The sequence below is a fragment of the Prionailurus bengalensis genome, chromosome B4, assembly GCF_016509475.1.
Source record: "Prionailurus bengalensis isolate Pbe53 chromosome B4, Fcat_Pben_1.1_paternal_pri, whole genome shotgun sequence".
NCBI classification, from domain to species: Eukaryota; Metazoa; Chordata; class Mammalia; order Carnivora; family Felidae; genus Prionailurus; species Prionailurus bengalensis.
Genome location: NC_057358.1, coordinates 66345073 through 66363683, shown reverse-complemented (window position 1 = coordinate 66363683; position 18611 = coordinate 66345073). Strand labels below are relative to the sequence as shown.

The following is an 18611-nucleotide window of genomic DNA, read 5'->3' as shown; positions in this document are numbered from 1 at the left end:
AGAATGAATTAAAAAAAAACAAGAACATTCCTTAAAAGTTTTATGCTTCTGATTTTAAAAGTAAGACATAGTCATTGGAAGAAATTAGGAAAACCCAGAATGCATAATAAAAAAACAATTGGATGATAATTTCTACATTCTTGTATACCTTCCTCTATTTTTATTTCTATCAACATAAACATATATTTATAAAAAATTTTTTGCTGTTTATTTTTGAGAGAGACAGAGACAGAATGCGAGTGGGTTGGGGCAGAGAGAGAGGGAGGCACAGAATCTGAAGCAGGCTGCAGGCTCCAAGCTGTCAGCACAGAGCCTGACGTGGGGCTCGAACTCATGAGCTGTGAGATCATGACCTGAATGGAAGTCGGACACTCAACCGATTGAGCCACCCAGGTGCCCCAACATAAACATATATTTTAATCAAAATTGGTATTATACTGTGAGTTATCCTTGATTCTTCTTTCTTTGAATAATATATTATAAATCTCCTTTAGTTAATCATTTGTTCAATTTTGTATAGGTGTAAGTAAAACAGGTATGCATGTCTTGTGCCTTCATGGAGCATACTGTCTAGTGAGGGGACTCTAAAACAAAAGTATAATTACAAAATACAAGTTTTATGGAAGAATAAACAGGTGCTATGAAGGAGAATAATTTTAGTGGTAAGGGACCAACATTACTGTATTTAGAGCCAGAATGCTGACATTTAAATAGAGGCTTAAGGGATGAAAAAAGTCAACCATGCAAGAGTGGGGTTAAGCGCATGCCAGGAAGAAGAAATAACAGGTGCAAAGGCTATAGGAGGGAAAGGATTTGGTGAGTAGAGGGATCTAAAAGGCCAACAGGCTTGGATAAAGAGGAAGGGGAGATACTGGCCCATGATGAAGTTCATGAGGTAGACAAGGGTCAGTCCTACAGACAAAAGAGAAGAGGTTTAATTAGAAGTATTATGGGAAGCCATTAAAGACTTTTTGGGTGGTGAAATTGCATACCTGTGTTTACATGTTTTTAAAAGATTATTTTGGTTGTGATATGGGCGAAGAATTGGAGGGAGAGCAAGAGTTCACAAAGATGTGAGTTAGGAGGCCCTTGAGGTGGTCCATGAGAAAGATGAAAAGTTGTAATTAAGCTGTTGACAGGAGATATGGAGAGAGGTAGACAGCTGTGGGGTGTGTTTTGGGGTTGGAATTGACAGCTTATGAGGTGGTGATGAGTAGGAGTCAGTGGGTTAAAGACAAGGAGTTAAGAAGGATGACTCTCATTTATGGCCTGAGTAACTGAGTGGATGATGATGTCATTTATTGACAAGGGGTGGACTTGGTAAGGACCAAGATTGGGTATGGTTGTGATATAAAAAAAAGTATTTAAAGTCAGGTGATAATTCTGAGGGACATGTTAGACAACCACATGTATGAGCCAAGAAGGCAGTTGTGTGCATGAGTATACTCAGAGGTGAGTCTGGGCTGATGCTTGCATTTGGAAGTTATCATCATGTAGATGGGATTTAAAACCAAAGAAGCAGATAAAATAATCTAACGGAAGAGTGAATATAGACAAATAAAGAGGCCTAGAAGTGTGCTCTGACAACTAGAGATTGCATGGCTGAGAATCTAGGAAGGGAAGAGAAATGGGAGTGTGGTGTCAAAAGCTAGAAAAGACTGCTTCAGAAAGGAAAGTGTGGACAGCAGTGTCCCCATGGTGCTAGCAATCTAGTGTGAGAAGGGTCAGAGTGACCACTAGATTTCACAGTGTGAAGGTTACTGGTGAGGTCATCAGAAGCAATTTCAGGGCTTTGTGTTGACTAGCTAAAAATTTAATGGCTACGTTATTAATCTTCACTTGAGATAGCAGAGTATATGCAGTTACCTGTAATGCTGACAAGCCAGTGGTCCCTAGGAAACAAGCTTATGGGATGGCTCAGGCCCTGGGAAATTGTTGGCTTTAACTCCGGGGGCTCGCACTTGGAAATTTCACTCTCTTTTCTTCCCTCTGAGTGTGAGTTTGGGTTAAAATCCACTAGAGGGTTTTGGGTGCTAAGGAATATGGATACTGGCTGGGTTTCTATCTGAGAGTGTTGGACGTTTGTTTGGTGCTCTCTTCTTTGGTCTGGGGAGCTTCCAGGCAACAGAAAGGCTGGGAGGGCCCAGCCTGTGTCTGCTTCAGACTTAAACTTCTTGACTTCTGTACTTCTCTTATGGGGTGCGTGGGCACTGTCAGCACATGGTTACTTGGTACATGTTCTTATTCCCACTTTTTAAAAATTAGAAAACCCTGGATAGGCTCATTGTTGGATCTTCTCAGGGCATCACATGTTTTATTCTGAAATAGAAGAGGGTCTTAGAAAGAATGTAGATATTGTAGCCAAAGTGAATGTAGATTTTGTAGCCCAAAGTTGGGGCCCTTTGCCTCAATGTTCTCATCTTTAAAATGGGCTAATAATACCTACCTTTCATGGTTAAAGTAATGTGTAAAAAGTACTTGGAACAAAGTAAATAATAAATGGTGACTGTTATTATTATTATTGTTCAAAGTAAATGTTCAATATTTTGGACATACTGAATTAGTTACTTGGGTTGTGGTTTACCTGTATGATATTGGTCCATGATTTAAAAAAATTGTCAGATACATAAAACTAGTTCTTTTTGGGGTAATTAGTTAGCAATAGCCATAGTAAATCCTTTGTCATCAATATTTTGTACCATAGTTTTATCATCAAAATTTATGTAAACATGACCTTCACTTTTTACTGGATTATCACAGTTCTCTTATTCCTATTAAAAAATCGTATTTCCATGAACTTTAATAAAAACTAGTTCTCTGATAAAATGACATGCATAATGCTGTTCACAAAGGTTTAAATTCCCTTATTAGAATTCCATGGGAGTGAGAGGGGAAGAATGCAAGCCAATACAAAAAGATGTAAAATTTGAATATCGCTCTGTCTTTGGAAGCAGAGCCTGGTGGCCTTCCTTCACAGTTAGAGGAGGGACTAGAAAGTGTCTTTTCTTGTTTTCCACTTCCGCTAGGATGGAGAGACTTAATGTTTTTAAGCAAAAGTGCAATTCACTAGCTTAAAACATGTAAGTATCATAGGTCCTCATCTGGCTGTCTAGATGCCATAAGAATTAAAGCAAAGCCAAACAAAACTCACATGATTAAAGTGTATATTAGATTATAAGAAAGTTCTCCCCAAAACATAGCTGATGAACCCTTTTGTGTGGAGAACTTCTGGAGTATGAATACTTGGACCCCTCCAGTTGTAAAAATATATGTTGCTTGGCCTAGTTTTACACTAGGTTAGGAAAAATAATCTGTGATACAGTAAAATTTAAGGGAGAAATAACTTCTTTTGACTAGAATGAGATTTGGTTTTCAAGAGGGGAGGATGAGGAGGGAAGAAGGTGTTACAGCTTGTTATATGAATTTTCAGAAGCTGCTTTTCTAATAGTGTGAATGAACTCAGTCCTCATTTTTTCTGATTTCCCTGAGTGAGTCAGAGGGAATGATTTTGTCTCCAAAGACTTTTTGGTGGTACTTTATTTTATCAAGCCATTGGGATATTTTTTGCTTCTGTTTTCAAGGAACTGTATTACTACAAAGTAGTATACTGTAATAATCATGCAAGACTTGATTTTAACCTCTCTCTTTCTCTTTTTCTCTCTAGTTTGGAAGGACTGAAGTAATTGATAATACTTTAAATCCTGATTTTGTAAGAAAATTTATCCTGGACTACTTTTTTGAGGAAAGGGAGAACCTTCGCTTTGACTTGTAAGTTCTGATATAACTTGCATTAAAAAAAAAAAATGATTGTTAAAGGCAAGTTGTGTAACATAAGGCTGGGTCTGGTTGCACTGAATACTAGATTACACTGGCAGGAAACCAGATTAATTCTATTTAGAGAGTGTCCTGAGCACTGTCTCTAGCATTGCTTTACATTTTATAGGTTTTTGGCTATATATTTATTAAAAAATTAGTGAGCAATTTAACCATGTAGAAATGCTGCATGGTATATATGGACATTCTTTCAAACCATGTTAAGCCTCAGTGATTTCTTTTCAAGCTCTGCATATATTCCAAGGTAATCTCATGTACTACCATGTCCCCCAGATCTTTGTTTCTCTCAGCCATTTCTTCGTATAGTATATGGATATCTGCCTTCCTTTTATCCCTTTGTGGCCTCATATTGCCAAGGCATAGGATTCTAGAGCCAGACTGCTTGATATTTTTTTTTTTTAATTTTTTTTTTCAACGTTTATTTATTTTTGGGACAGAGACAGACAGAGCATGAACGGGGGAGGGGCAGAGAGAGAGGGAGACACAGAATCGGAAGCAGGCTGCAGGCTCTGAGCCATCAGCCCAGAGCCTGACGTGGGGCTCGAACTCACGGACCGCGAGATCGTGACCTGGCTGAAGTCGGACGCTTAACCGACTGCGCCACCCAGGCGCCCCAGACTGCTTGATATTTTTAATATTCTTGTTATTTTGACACTAAATTAAGCAGATCAAAATATTATCGTCAAATTCAACTTCTTGTCCACAGGGAATCTAGTGTCAGTTTGTAGGATGTTATTTGTTATTGAGTTTTTGTTTCACAGAGGTAAATTGTGGTGATTGTTGAAACATCTGGATATTGTTAAAAGAAAACCTATTGAGAAGGAAAAGTATAACATATGTTATAGCATGTATTTAATAAATTTAAATAATTAAAGAGAGTTTATGAGCATTGCAAGTATTTAAAAATATAAATGTCTTACTTTAAATAGCTGGAAACAATAAAATGTACCAGGCTGTCACAATTTATAGATTTTTTTTGATGAAAGCTATCATCTCTTTTTTGAAAAAGTCACCATTTGCTTTTTAATATAGAAAGTTGTTTACTGTTAACAGTCTTTCTTGTCCCCTAAAATGTGTGCAGTAAAATAACCCACCATGCTTCTGTTTAAAAAAGGAGAATTTTATGCCAGGCCCTTTCCTTCAAGAGTTATAAGAGTTTTCACTATTCATTATATTTATCAAACAAAATTTATTATGGCCTGTTTGGTTTTTATTTTATTGAAACCCCTTCTGAAATAATAAAAATGATACTTAGGAGAAAAAGTAGAATGTAATGGTTTCCTGACCATGTTTATCGTGGAGATTACTCACAGTGATATTATTTAAAAATGACATATAAATCATGTGAATGTGGTTTCATTTTCTCATTGTTCACGGCCCTTCATAGCCATTGTTTTTAAGAATTCTCTTTCATATACCAGTGTGGTACTCCCTTAATTTTTTGCCCCTGGTTTTAGACTTAACTTTATCCTAAAACCAGCCATTATTTCATGGTTCTTGTTCTCTTTATTTCCCTTTCCCTCTCTCTCTTTCTTATTCATTTATATTGTTTTCTCTCATTTAAAAATAGTAAATATTGATTATAAATTTTAAATAATGTAGGCATTTAAAAGTGAAAGTTTTGGCGCTTGGGTGGCTCAGTCAGTTAAGCCTTCGACTTCGGCTCAGGTCATGATCTCATGGCTCCTGAGTTCGAATGCCCTGTCGGGCTCTGTGCTGACAACTCAGAGCCTGGAGCCTGCTTCGGATTCTGTGTCTCCCTCTCTCTCTGCCCTCCCCCACTCGCACTCTGTCTCCCTCTCTCTCTCTCCCTCTCTCCCTCTCTCTCTCTCTCTCTCTCTCTCAAAAATAAACATGAAAAAATTTTTTTAAAGTCAGAGTTTCTTGTTCTTCCAATACCAAAAAAAAAAAAGTGCCAAAAAACAAAAAATTCACAAATAACCAAAAATGTACATGACTCAATGTATATACTTGCCTATGGGAATCTCAGTATTTTGAAAATCACAAATACTTTCCTATTACTTGCATTTTTCAGATACCTTTTTATGCCATTATGTGTGTGTGTGTGTGTGTGTGTGTGTGTGTATTTCATTCATTTTATGCTGCATAATTTTCATTGTTTGAAAAAACACTATTTATTTAGCCAAACATTTACTGATGGATCCTTTGGCTGGTTCTATTTTTACTATTACATATAATCTTGCAGTGAGTATCCTATTAGGTAAATTTCTTATATTTTTTTTTCATTTTCAGAATGTAAATTATTCAGAGTCAGATTATAGGATGAAAAGATGTATGTGGTTTATATACACGATGGAGTACTACATGGCAATGAGAAAGAATGAAATATGGCCCTTTGTAGCAACGTGGATGGAACTGGAGAGTGTGATGCTAAGTGAAATAAGCCATACAGAGAAAGACAGATACCATATGTTTTCACTCTTATGTGGATCCTGAGAAACTTAACAGAAACCCATGGGGGAGGGGAAGGAAAAAAAAAAGAGGTTAGAGTGGGAGAGAGCCAAAGCATAAGAGACTCCTAAAAACTGAGAACAAACTGAGGGTTGATGGGGGGTGGGAGGGAAGGGGGGTGGGTGATGGGTATTGAGTAGGGCACCTTTTGGGATGAGCACTGGGTGTTGTATGGAAACCAATTTGACAATAAATTTCATATATTGAAAAAAAAAGATGTAGATAGGAGCACTCACTCTTCATGCTAATCTTTGAGACCAACTTAGAAATCTTTTTTATGTTAATTTTTAAAACTTTTTAAAGTTTAATAAAATTTAATTTATAGTAATTTAATTTTTTATATTTTTATCTGAATTTAAATGTATTTTAATTTCATGAAATTATATTTCATTTTCATATTTTTCATTAAATTAATTTAATTTTCATATTTTATTTTAATTTAAATTCATATAAAAATAAATTTAATTTCTCTCTCTGTCTCATTGTTTCCCCTTTGTTTTATTTCTTAAAATTTACATATAAGTGAAATCACATGGTATTTGTCTTTCTCTGGTTATTTTGCTTAGCATTATACTCTCTAGCTCCATTGATGTCATTGCAAAAGGCAAGATTTCATTCTTTTTGATGGCTGAGTAATATTCCATTGCGTATATACACCACATCTTCTTTAACCATTCATCAATTGATGGACACTAGGGCTCTTGTGTCCATCAATTAGCCAAATAGACATTTTGGCTATTGTAAATAATACTGCTATAAATGTAGGGATGCATGTGTCCCTTTGAATTAGTATTCTTGTATTCTTTGGGTAAATACCCAGTAGTGCAATTGCTGGATCATGAGGTAGTTGTATTTTTAACTTTTCTATACTGTTTTCCATAGTGGCTGCACCAGTTTGCATTCCCACCATCAGTGCAAGAGGGTTCCTTATTCTCCATATCCTAACCAACACCTGTTGTTTCTTGTACTGTTGATTTTAGCCATTCTGAGAGGTGTGAGGTGATAACTCATTGTAGTTTTGATTTGCATTTCCCTGATGGTGATGATGAACGTCTTTTCATGTGTCTATTGGCCATCTATATGTCATCTTTGGAGAAATAACTGTTCATGTCTTCTCCCCATTTTTAAATTGAATTATTTGTTTTTTGGGTGTTGAATATGATAGGTTCTTCATAGGTTTTGAATACTATCCTTTTATCAGGTATGTCAATTGCAATATCAGGTATGTCATTTCTCTCATTTCATAGGTTGCCTTTTAGTTTTGTTGGTTATTTTCTTTGCTGTGCAGAAGCTTTTTATTTTGATGTAGTTCCCATGGTTTGTTTTTGCTTTTGTTTCCCTTGCCTTGGGAGACATACCTAGAAAGAAGTTGCTACGGCTGATGTCAAAGAAGTTACTGCCTGTGTTTTCTTCTAGGATTTTTATGGTTTCAGATTTCGCATTTGGTCTTTCATCCATTTTGCATTTATTTTTGGGTGTGGTGTAAGAAAGTGGTCCAGTTTCATAGTTTTGCATGTTGCTGTCCAGTTTTCCCAGCACCGTTTGTTGAAGAGACTTTTTCCCATTGCATATTCTTGCATGAATTGTTGAAGATTAATTGACCATGTAATTGTGGGTTTATTTCTGGGTTTTCTATTCTGTTCTATTGATCTGTATGTCTATTTTTGTGCCAATAATAAACTGTTTTGATTACTACTGCTTTGTAATATAACTTGAAGTCCAGAACTGTGATGTGTCCAGCTTTCCTTTTCCTTTTCAGGATTGCTTTGGCTATTTGGGGTCTTTTCTGGTTCCATACAAATTTTAGGATTCTTTGTTCTAGTTCTGTAAAAAATGCTGTTTGTATTTTGATGTGGATTGCATTAAATCTGTAGATTGTTTTGGGTAGTATGGGCATTTTAACAATATTTGTTCTTCTAATCCATGAGCATGGCATATATTTCCATTTCTTTGTTTTGTCTTCTTTTATCAGTGTTTTATAGCTTACAGAGTACAGGTCTTTCACCTGTTTTGTTAGGTTTATTCCTAGGTATCTTATTATTTTTGGTGCGATTGTAAATGGGAATATTTTCTTAATTTCTTTTTTGGCTGCCTCACTGTTGGCCTATAGAAATGCAACAGATTTCTGTACATTGATTTTGTGTCCTGCGACTTTACTGAATTCATTTATCAGTTCTAGCAGTTTTTGGTGAAGTCTTTCAGGTTTTCTGTATATAGTATCATTACATCTGCAAATAATGAAAGTTTCACTTCTTCCTTACCAATTGGGGTGCCTTTTATTTCTTTCTGTTCTCTGTTGTTGTGGCTAGGACTTCCAGTATTATATTGAATAATAGTGGTGAGAGTGGTCATCCCTGTCTTGTTCCTGACCTTAGAGGGAAAACTGAGAGATTTTCCCCATTAAGGATGGTGTTAACTGTGGATTTTTCATACACGGCCTTTATTATGTTGAGCTATGTTCCCTCTAAGCTTACTTTGTTGAGGGTTTTTTTTTTTATCGATAGTTTTTTATCAATACTTTTTTTATCAATACTTTTTTATCAGTACTTTGTCAAATACTTTTCTGCGTCTTTTGAAATGATCATATGTTCTTACCCTTTCTTTTATTGATGCGATTTATCAAATTGATCAATTTATGAATATTGAGCCACCCTTGAAACCCAGGCAAAAGTCCCACTTGATCATGGCGGTTGATTTTTTTAATGTGTGGTTGGATTCAGTTTGCTAGTATTTTGTTGAGAATTTTTGCATCTGTGTTAATCAGGGATTTTGGCCTGTAGTTCTCTTTGTTGATGGTGTGATTATCTGGTTGTGATATCAGGATAATACTTGCCTCATAGAACAAATTTGGAGGTTTACTGTTTTTTGGAATAGTTTAAGAAGAGTAGGTATTAATTCTTCTTTAAAGTTTGGTGGAATTTGCCTTTGAAGCCAAGATCCTATATACTTTGTTCTCTGAGCGCCTTGCCTATGTTTTAGCTCCAATTTTCAGAACCCATTTCTGGTTCATTTTGGTTGCTGTCTGCCAACAGGCTCCTGTCACCATCACAAGCAGCTGCTGCCGGGTGACTGTTTCACCACTGTACCCACTTGGCCCTGGCTTCTTAAGCCCGTGTCCTACTCAGCCTTTATCACTTATATCATAACTGTGGCTATTATAGAATGTCACAAGTGGAATGAAAAGAAAGGAAATAGTGCTTTCAAAAGGATGATAGCAATCAAATGTTTGTTAGAAGACGAATGAGCAAAAATTGAGAGCTGGGCTAGTCATTCTGGAGAGGAAACGAAGGTAAAGAATGATTTGCCTGTATGGAGGCCAACGATTGCATTCTCATCTCTACTGAAGATGAGGCTGTGAAAGCCAATGGGTTTTAAAACGTGTTGAGTGCAAGAAATGTAATTCCACTGAACTCAGTGCTGGTTAGTCTCCAAATATTATGCCTGTTTTAACAGATAGCCTTTCAAAAATCACTCTGACAAACTAGTGAGTCCAAATGAGAATGTATTGTAGTAGGGAGGCACCTGATACTTATTTCATGTTTCTAAGCTTTCTTGGTATGCTTAGCATGGACAAGGAAAGGCTTAAAGGTAGGAAGAAGTTAGGACATTGCTAGAACTTACCACACCTCTCTAGTATTTGATGATAAATGAATGACGTTTAACTTCACTGTATGTATTTCAGAGACTTAATAAAAGAAAACAAAACTTCAATACACTTACAGGTAGAAATATAGAAGGAAAGAATGATAAGAAGGTTTAATATATTTGTTGCTAATATCTTCCAGTTATTTATAAACTAAATGAAATAATTACAGAAGCTCATGGAGTTTGAGTTAGCATATAAGTTTTGTAGGCACAGACACAAAGAGGTTATTTTTGTTAGCACTACTACCCTTATTCACAGTGTATAATAGAACCATACGCATACATAACTAACCCACCCAACACATTTGTGAGGTGGAGTTAATCCAGTTTTGTAAATGAGAAAAGCAAGGCCCAGAAAGTTTAATATGTTCAAAGGATCTGTGCTCTCCAATATTGAGTCCGATTTTGCCTGAAATAGTTTATAATTAAATGGTGCAAAACACGCATTTCTAAAATGTTATGAATATTAAAGTTAATGTCTAAATTGGGATATTTTTATTTTTGCCTTGGTTATCTAGTACTGATGAACGTCTACGTCTATGTAGTCTGCCACACATTGAATATAATAATATGATAGAATATATTTAATCTAAGTAAACAAAGCAAGACCGTGTGGGAAATTGTTTTGTTTGATTGGAATGGGAGCATGTTGTATTATTTTATCTCAGTGGGACAAGAAGAAATAATGTGACAGAAATTAGTGTAGGTAAATTGATATGTTTTAACTTCTTCAGCTTCCTCTTTTCTTCTAAAAATTATAGCAATTTTTATAGAAGTTGTGTAATGTTCAAAATGTGAAAGCATATTGCATGACTGAATTAAGTATCCTTTTACCTTTTGAATGCATTTGGGTAATTTCAGCAATTTGATTCAAATAACTTTATTTCAATTGTATATTATCTCCAAATAATTCAAACAATTAGGGCCAGAGAAAGGGATACTTGGAGAAGATTACCAAGAAAAGCAACAAGTATATTTTCTTGGTTCATGTAGTATTTTTCATATCATTTTAATTAATTCCTTTTGACTTACCATGTATTAGAATATTTTACATAACACCTTTCACCTGTGAGAGCAGACTTTTTTTCTTTCTTTCTTCCTTTTTGTTTTTATTTTGCGATTTTTCCAGCAGATCTACCCAAAGTAATGTGGAAAACACTGTATTTCTTCTCTAGTTATGTGGATCTACTTATTCATTAGTATACATAATTATATTCAATTTTTAAATTTTGCCTTAGCAATGTCTTATTCCTAGGGAAAAATATTCATTGTAGCATATTTGGAAAATTAAAATAGGATAAGGTAGGAAATAATTCACCTATAATCCTGATCTGCATCTCCCAAAAAACTACAGCAATACTCCAACACATTTATGTAACATGTTCTCTTGAGGGAACAGCAATGTTGAAGATGACAGTAGTCTGAATTGGCCAACAGACAGATGTAAATGGTTTTGTGCTGTTTTTTATTTAATTGGTCTATTGATTTTATAAAATTCTAAAAAATAAGAATTAAAAATAATCTCTAAAAGTGTGTCATAGAAAGAACTGCATATTATGGTAGGTTTGAGAAATGGTTTTTAGGAGCCTTTTTTGCTTAACTTTCAATAATAGAAAATTGTAATGACAGAGATAGAGAGGGAGAGAGAGAATGAATATGTATTCTTGTCACAATTGGCCCAAATTCTTGTAAATTCTGGTTAATCCATAGTTGTTATTGTTATTACCATAATATGCTTGAAATGGATATTTAAGATTAATTTACCAATCACAAATTTTAAAATTCTCCTGATTTTTTGATGTGATGTGTACTTCTTCATTCAAGATCATGGTTTCTAAAAAGGAAAAAAAAAAAACCCCACCAAATCCCCAAACCAAAACAAACAAAAAAGAGACATGGTCTCTGTCGTCATGCTATGCCTGTATCAAGATAAAGTCATAAACTTTGGCATTTATTTATTTTGTTACAGTTGTCACACTGACAATAGTATAGGTACCTCATAAATCACTTTTTTTGCCACAGTTGAAAACTATTACTGGCAGAACAGCTGCACAAAAATGAGTTTGAGCAAAAGGTGTGAGTAGTCACGTCACTGCATAACATGAGCAGAAGAATAGGACACATTAGATACAATATATTTCACTCTTGCTTTTCCACTTTTCAGCAAGATAGTTATGAGTCTAGATTTGCCTTACCTAGCAAATTATATTCCTTCTTGATAAATCAATGGCAATAATTATGTATTGTATAATATTATTCCATTTTATTTTTGAAGGATTTCAATACTTTGGGGCAATTAAGTTTTTTATGTTTTCCCAACACCATTAATTCCAGTTTTTCCCATTGGTTAAGGACTCCCTTAACAATGTCAAGGTCTATGGGGTGCCCGGGTGGCTCAGTCGGGTAAGCTTCCGACTTCAGCTCAGGTCATGATCTCATGGTTTGGGAGTCTGGATCCTGCTTCAGATTCTGTCTCCCTCTCTGTTCCTCCCTCGCTTCCACTCTTGTCTCTGTCTCTCTCAAAAATAAATAATGTCAAGGTCTAATTTCATGAGTTTTCAGTCACTTTTTTTTATTAGAACCATTTTATTTTATTTTATTTTATTTTATTTTATTTTATTTTATTTTATTTTATTTTTTGGTGTGTATTTTATTTTATTTGAGTGGGGAGGGGCTGAGAGAGAGGGAGAGGGAGAGGGAGAGAGACAGAGAGAGAGAGAGAGAGAGAGAGAGAGAAAGATAATCCTAAGCAGGTTCCACGCTCAGCACAAAGCCTGAAGCAGGGCTCAATCTCATGACCTTGAGATCATGACCTGAACCAAAATCAAGAGTTGGACACTTAACTGAGTCACCCACGCGCCCCTAGAACCATCTTATTTTGTTAATCATTATACTCTTCACTTTAAAACTTTAATCTCAAACTTCAGAACTCTTCACTTCCTCTCCCATCAGTTGGAGCTATTTTCAGCTACTTGGGGGAGAGCAGAGGTGGAAAAGGGAAAGGGTAGATGAGCTGGGAGGCAGAGATGTGGGTCTCTTATCTTCTGAAGTATCTAGACCTTAAAGGGGACACATGTCACACATTCTACTTGTTCCTCGGCCCTCAGAAGGCACTTCCTAGGACTGTCAGCTGACATAGTTTTTAATGGCAGCCACAGGCTGGACTTGTAGGCAGTTTCTGTAGCTCAGCAGCAACTGACTGGGGACTCAGATGCTATCTTTTTCTTCAGGCATTCCAGATTTAGGAGATGCCCTTCACTTGACTTTGGGGAATGGGATGAACCTCCCCTTGCCCCCCAAGGGGTAGGAAATAGCCTGTCACTTTATGAGTAAGTTGTGAAGAAGGGTCTGACCGCACCTCTGACCTAAGCATATTAGCATCTTTTGTTTTTAGCTTTGGACCTTAGCTGGAATTCCAGAAGTACAGGAAAAACTCTAGTCAACATCTGTTACCTCTAACTGAAAGGTAATCTTTAGGATCAACCCAAATCAGTTACTGCCAATTCAGGAGCAGCTTCAAGTTTGCAAAATTAACATTAGTAAATTTAGGCAGTGGGATGTACCCTTGTAGGTGTAAACTACTTAACTTCCTGTTTGCCAATATGATCTTTCTTTCTTAATAAGAGTATGGCATTCAAACATGTAAACGCGCGCACGCGCGCGCGCACACACACACACACACACACACACACACTTTAACTATTTAGGATGTGGGGTTTATGTCTGAGGGTAAGGACCAGAGTAGTCTTGATACTTTTAGAAAAGTTAAAAGGAAAAGTCCATTAAAGGAAAACTCACGATAATTTCAAATGCATCATAATCCAACTATTATCTAAAGCCATCAGAACTATGCTGCAAATTACATATTTTCAAGAGAGTAGCATTAAAAAAGCTTTGTTAAAGGCAATGAAAGAAGATTATACTTGAAGATACTTAAACTTTGCGATGAAAACAAACTCCTTTTCTTTTTGCTTCTTTTAGCACAACTGAACATACCATGTTGTTTCTCCCCGGTCCACAGTATACCCTTTATAGAAAACAGTTTCCAGGACTGATTCTTGGGAAGGAACCAGCACAGTTATTTTTCACCTTTGATACTGCTGTAGTTGCTAATTTCAATTTTCTCTTAAAAAGTTGTCTTGAATTCTTGAATAAGAATTTTTTTTTTGATGCTAACACCTGTAGGTTTTCAGTAGATGTTGGCAGTTTGCTGATTTAAAATTCTAGGTTACAGCTGTTCAGAGTTGATCGGAATGCCCTAATGTGAAGAAGAGTAATTTGTAATTCTTCTGAGGCAGGTATTTGCCTCATACAATTTGAAAGCCAATCTGTGGTAAACATTCTTAGCTGGGGAGTACGTGAACCTCTGCCCAGCATTGGTACACTCAGTGAACTCTGTTTCTTTGCCTTTTATTGATGGAGATGCTTTGTTTCTTTGTAAAAACATTCTTGTTGTGTGAGAGTGAAGGCTTTAATTAATCTTTAAAAAGGCAGTTAATTTTTGGTAGGAAGCTATGGACAAGGAATGTGAAAGGAGTATAATTTGGGAGAAACACTGGAGCCAGTGTTGAATAGGAAAAAAATATTTTCCTATTCAAGACTTCATTTATTTGAGGTTGTTTTGACTGGTAGCGACCTTTCCATTTCTACAATTTCTTTAAAATGAGAGGTTAAGGTAATAGTGATCTAAGAAATCATTTATTTCCAGTACCAACTGGTCAAAATCAGGACCTAACGTAGTACTATATGCATGTATTTATCTTTCGTAAAATATTCGGTTTCCCTAAGTCCAGTGATTGGGGAAAAGTAATGTCTCCTTACTTTAGCCAAATTTCAAAGTCAACAGTAGCATTTAAAATATTAAATAGAAGTTAAAAGGTACACAAACGACAGCCTGTTCCCAGCACCTGCTTGCTTATTGATTGATTGATTGATTGATTGATTTTAAAAGATTTTATATTTTTAAGTAATCTCTACACCCAACATGGGTCTTGAACTCACAGCCCTGAGATTAAGAGTCGCACGTCTCACTGAGCCAGCCACATGCCCTGCACCTGGTTATTTTTAAATGGTATCCAGAGGAGAGGAATTGCAGTTGTTAGGGAGTTTTAAACAGTCAGGATACTACTGATTCACACAAAAGAGAATGGTTTTTGTGTTTTGTTTTACTTTTCAAACTTTTTTTTAATGATAGTATGAAAGAGAAGTTTATAACTTTCTTATCAAGCAGCAGAATTAATGACTGAAAATATCAGGACTTCTACTTAGGTTGTGGAAATAAAAGGACCCAGAGATTGTGAATGCTACTATTGGCATATAGACTAAAGATTATAAGAAACTTCTTAATTTGCTAATTTTTCCCTACTGGTATATTTTTGGTTCATTATAATGTTACTTCTTTTTTGGGAAAATACTGATATTTTTTCTGTAGCTCTCTCTTTTGTGGAAATAATCTGAGTTTCATATTTTAATCTTTTAGGTATGACGTTGACTCAAAGAGCCCCAACCTGTCCAAACATGTAAGTTCACACTTTATGTTTTTAGGATGATTACGTAATATAGACCGCAAAATCATAACATATGATTGGTATTTATGTTGATGCATTAATATTAAAGGTATATTTCCATAAGTTTTCATGTAATAATTGTCATAGAAAATAAATAACATTTTTAACGGACCCTAGAATAGCACGTGAAGGAAATTCTTAAAGCAAAGGTACCTTTAGTGTGTGAAATGGATTAACCTTATTTATTTATATATTTTTAAAAGAAATTCTTTCAGTTCCCTGCAATGTTTGAAATTAATTCAGGTTGAGCAAGATGAAGCCCGTGTCATTTGGAGAGGCTTCGCTTGTGCGAGAATGAGAAGTACTTGGGTGTAGGGCAGAGTGATTTGCCATTCTTCAGTCCTTGTGGCTCATTTGTTCAACCATATTTTCTAAGTGCCTCCTCATGCTGGCACCATGTCTGTTTCAGAGGGTACAGTATGAGCAAGATGGACATACAGAGTCTGTCCTCAAGTTCACTTACAGTCTTTTTTTCTTTTTGGGTCCTGATCTTCCCTCCTTCACCCATTCCTCTTTTCTCAAGAGCTCTGCTCCCTAGGCCATAAATATTCCCTGGGGATGTTTTTAGGTTCAGGGGCAGCAAAGGCATCAGAGCTAGGCAGATGCAGAGGTTGAGATCTGGAGGGAGAGTTAGGTCAAACTAGCAGGAAGAGCTGAATGGTGGTGGGGGTGGGTTGAGAACAGCATTCTGAAAGTTTAACCAGGTACCAAGTGGAATCTGAATACATGGATGTAGAACTGGCAGCCATGTCAGAGTTGAGAGGTGGGAGGCTGGCTGGAGTCATGGTCATGCCCAGAGGGTCAGGCGGGTGAGATTTTTTTTTTACTTCTCCATTGTTGTAGTCTATTGACTAGAACAGATGGATATGATTTCCAATGTAGTTTGGAGAGGAGGGATGTCTTAATTCAGAGAAGAGAAGACACATGAGAGGTAATCCCAAGCTAAGAGGTTGAGAGGCTGATTTGTGGAAACTAGGAAGCTGGGTATGGTGGTAAAAATCACAATTTACTGTTCCTTTCCTTCATTGTAAAGAAGCTATGATACTTATTTTTGTCAAGAAGCAAAGAGAAGAATCATTTGATGAAGGATTCAAAGAATAGTCTTTCTGATTGACTTTTCTACAAATTGAAAGCAAATACTGGGATAAGCTCATTCCTCCCCATAAGTAATGCTCATTACCATTGCCATGCTGCCTTCTTGCTCCTCATAAGACTCGGAGCATTGTGGCTGGATATTTAAATTTTATTTGCATAGCTTTGTATTGGAAGCTTTCCAAATTCCACTGGAAGAACCAGAAAAAGAATTCCATTTTCTAGTAAAAAATTTAGTTGCAAGGAAAGAAAATGCATTATATTTATTTCACATGTAGGTGGTTAATATTAAAGAGATTTAGAAGCATCTCATAAATGTGATGTGTAGCTTGTCCTTGTAGGAGCTACAGCCAGAAACAGGCCTGGAGGGTTGGGATTGAGACAGCAATTTTCTCTATTTCTTTTTGTCTGAGGCTACATATTCTTTGCATTATGACTCTTCTCTGAGCTTCTGTTTCTCTCTGAAAACCAAGTTTCTCTGTTTATTCATCTTTGTGCATGTAGGAAAAATGAACTCCCTAAACTCTTGAGTGGACATAGGTTTTCAAGTGCCCATTCTCCCTGAATATAATTTCTATGTTTCTCAAACTACTTTTTAGAGGGCATGATAACTTGGCAGTTAAGGACATTCCATAGGGTTGGATATTTTGAGGGTGAGTGTGAAGGTGGTAACATGTGGTCCTTACCCAAGTGGTGGCCTTGAATTCAGGGAGAGACTAGTATATGGGATAAGAAGGTACCTCAAACATGATATAACTATATTTTCGTTAAATAATCCATACTGAGGTATGTACCATAGAAGGCATGAATGTATATATCTTTTAAAATATTTTTTTTGCAGAATAGCTTTTTATATTTTCCATAAGAAAGATTTCATGTCTTCCTCCTGACATCTTGATTCTGCTTCACTCTCATGCTATCTCCTTTACCACCTTCTTACTGCTGCAGTTCTTTTCAGAGCAGCCTGGGTTTCTCCCATCTTACTCTACTGTATTCTGGTTTTCATTTCTGCTTGAACTATTCTGACATGGGTTAGAGAAAAATATCTTGGCCTCTCTTCACTTTCTGCTTTACCTGACCTTCCCATTATTTTGGGTACAATTGACTGTTCTTAACAAACTCATCTCCTCTTAATTCCACAGAAATGTCTCCCTCACTTCTTTTCTTACTTCTTTGTCTACTCATTATCTATCCTTTTTCAGTTTCTCTTCCTCCTCTTCTCCCTTATTATTGGTTTTTCCTGGTTTTGTTTTCCATTGTCATCTCATCTCACTGAATAAGCTCTCCTTGGGAAATCTCAGCCATTTCCATGCCTTACCCTGATGACTCCCAAGTGTCTATCTCTCTTTGTACCTTAGCAAAAACAAGTTTCCAACTGCTTGTTAGCTAGTCTGCAGAAGCCTAAAACTCAAATTATCAAAAATGTATGACCTCTTCCATTCCGTTGTTGGTCCTCTGCTTGTATTTTCTATCTTGAGAATTATCATCATCATGGTATACTAAGTTAGAAAACGTGGATCTATCGTTAACCTCTTTCTGTCTCACATACCACATCTTGTGAACTATAAATCCTGTTCATTATAATGAAGTATTATTTCTCTTCTGTCTTCTTTCCTTTCTTACTGTTACTTAATTCAGATTGTCATCACCTTTCTCCCAAAGTATTGCATAGCTTCCTATAGTTCCTGTGGTTCATATTACCTCACATTTTAATGTATTTGTTTACAGTAGTCTCTGTATTATATTTCTTAAATATATTAAGCACTCAATACAAATTAGTTAGTAAGTGCCTGAGCTTACAAATGGATGAAGCATGTCAGATGAGGAAGGAAATGTGTTTTGGAATTGTGATATGAATTGTTAGAAATTAGTGTCCCGAATTTCTGTTAGAAATTAACAACAAAAGCCCTTGCTATTTGAAAGCATCCAAGTACGGATTTTATAACTCATTCAACCCAAAATGAGTTCAGGAGCGATTTAGATTAGAGAAGTCAATAAACA

At 36.0% G+C, this 18611-nt stretch overlaps 1 protein-coding gene across 1 annotated transcript in view; it reads left to right on the top strand.

Annotated features, from left to right (window-relative positions):
• CPNE8 (copine 8) overlaps positions 1 to 18611 on the top strand; it is a 230369-nt gene that overhangs the window by 53160 nt on the left and 158598 nt on the right. The window contains exons 4-5 of the mRNA XM_043563315.1: positions 3665 to 3768; positions 15431 to 15470. Of these exons, the coding sequence (XP_043419250.1) occupies positions 3665 to 3768; positions 15431 to 15470 (144 nt within the window). The remainder of the gene's footprint in view (positions 1 to 3664; positions 3769 to 15430; positions 15471 to 18611) is intronic.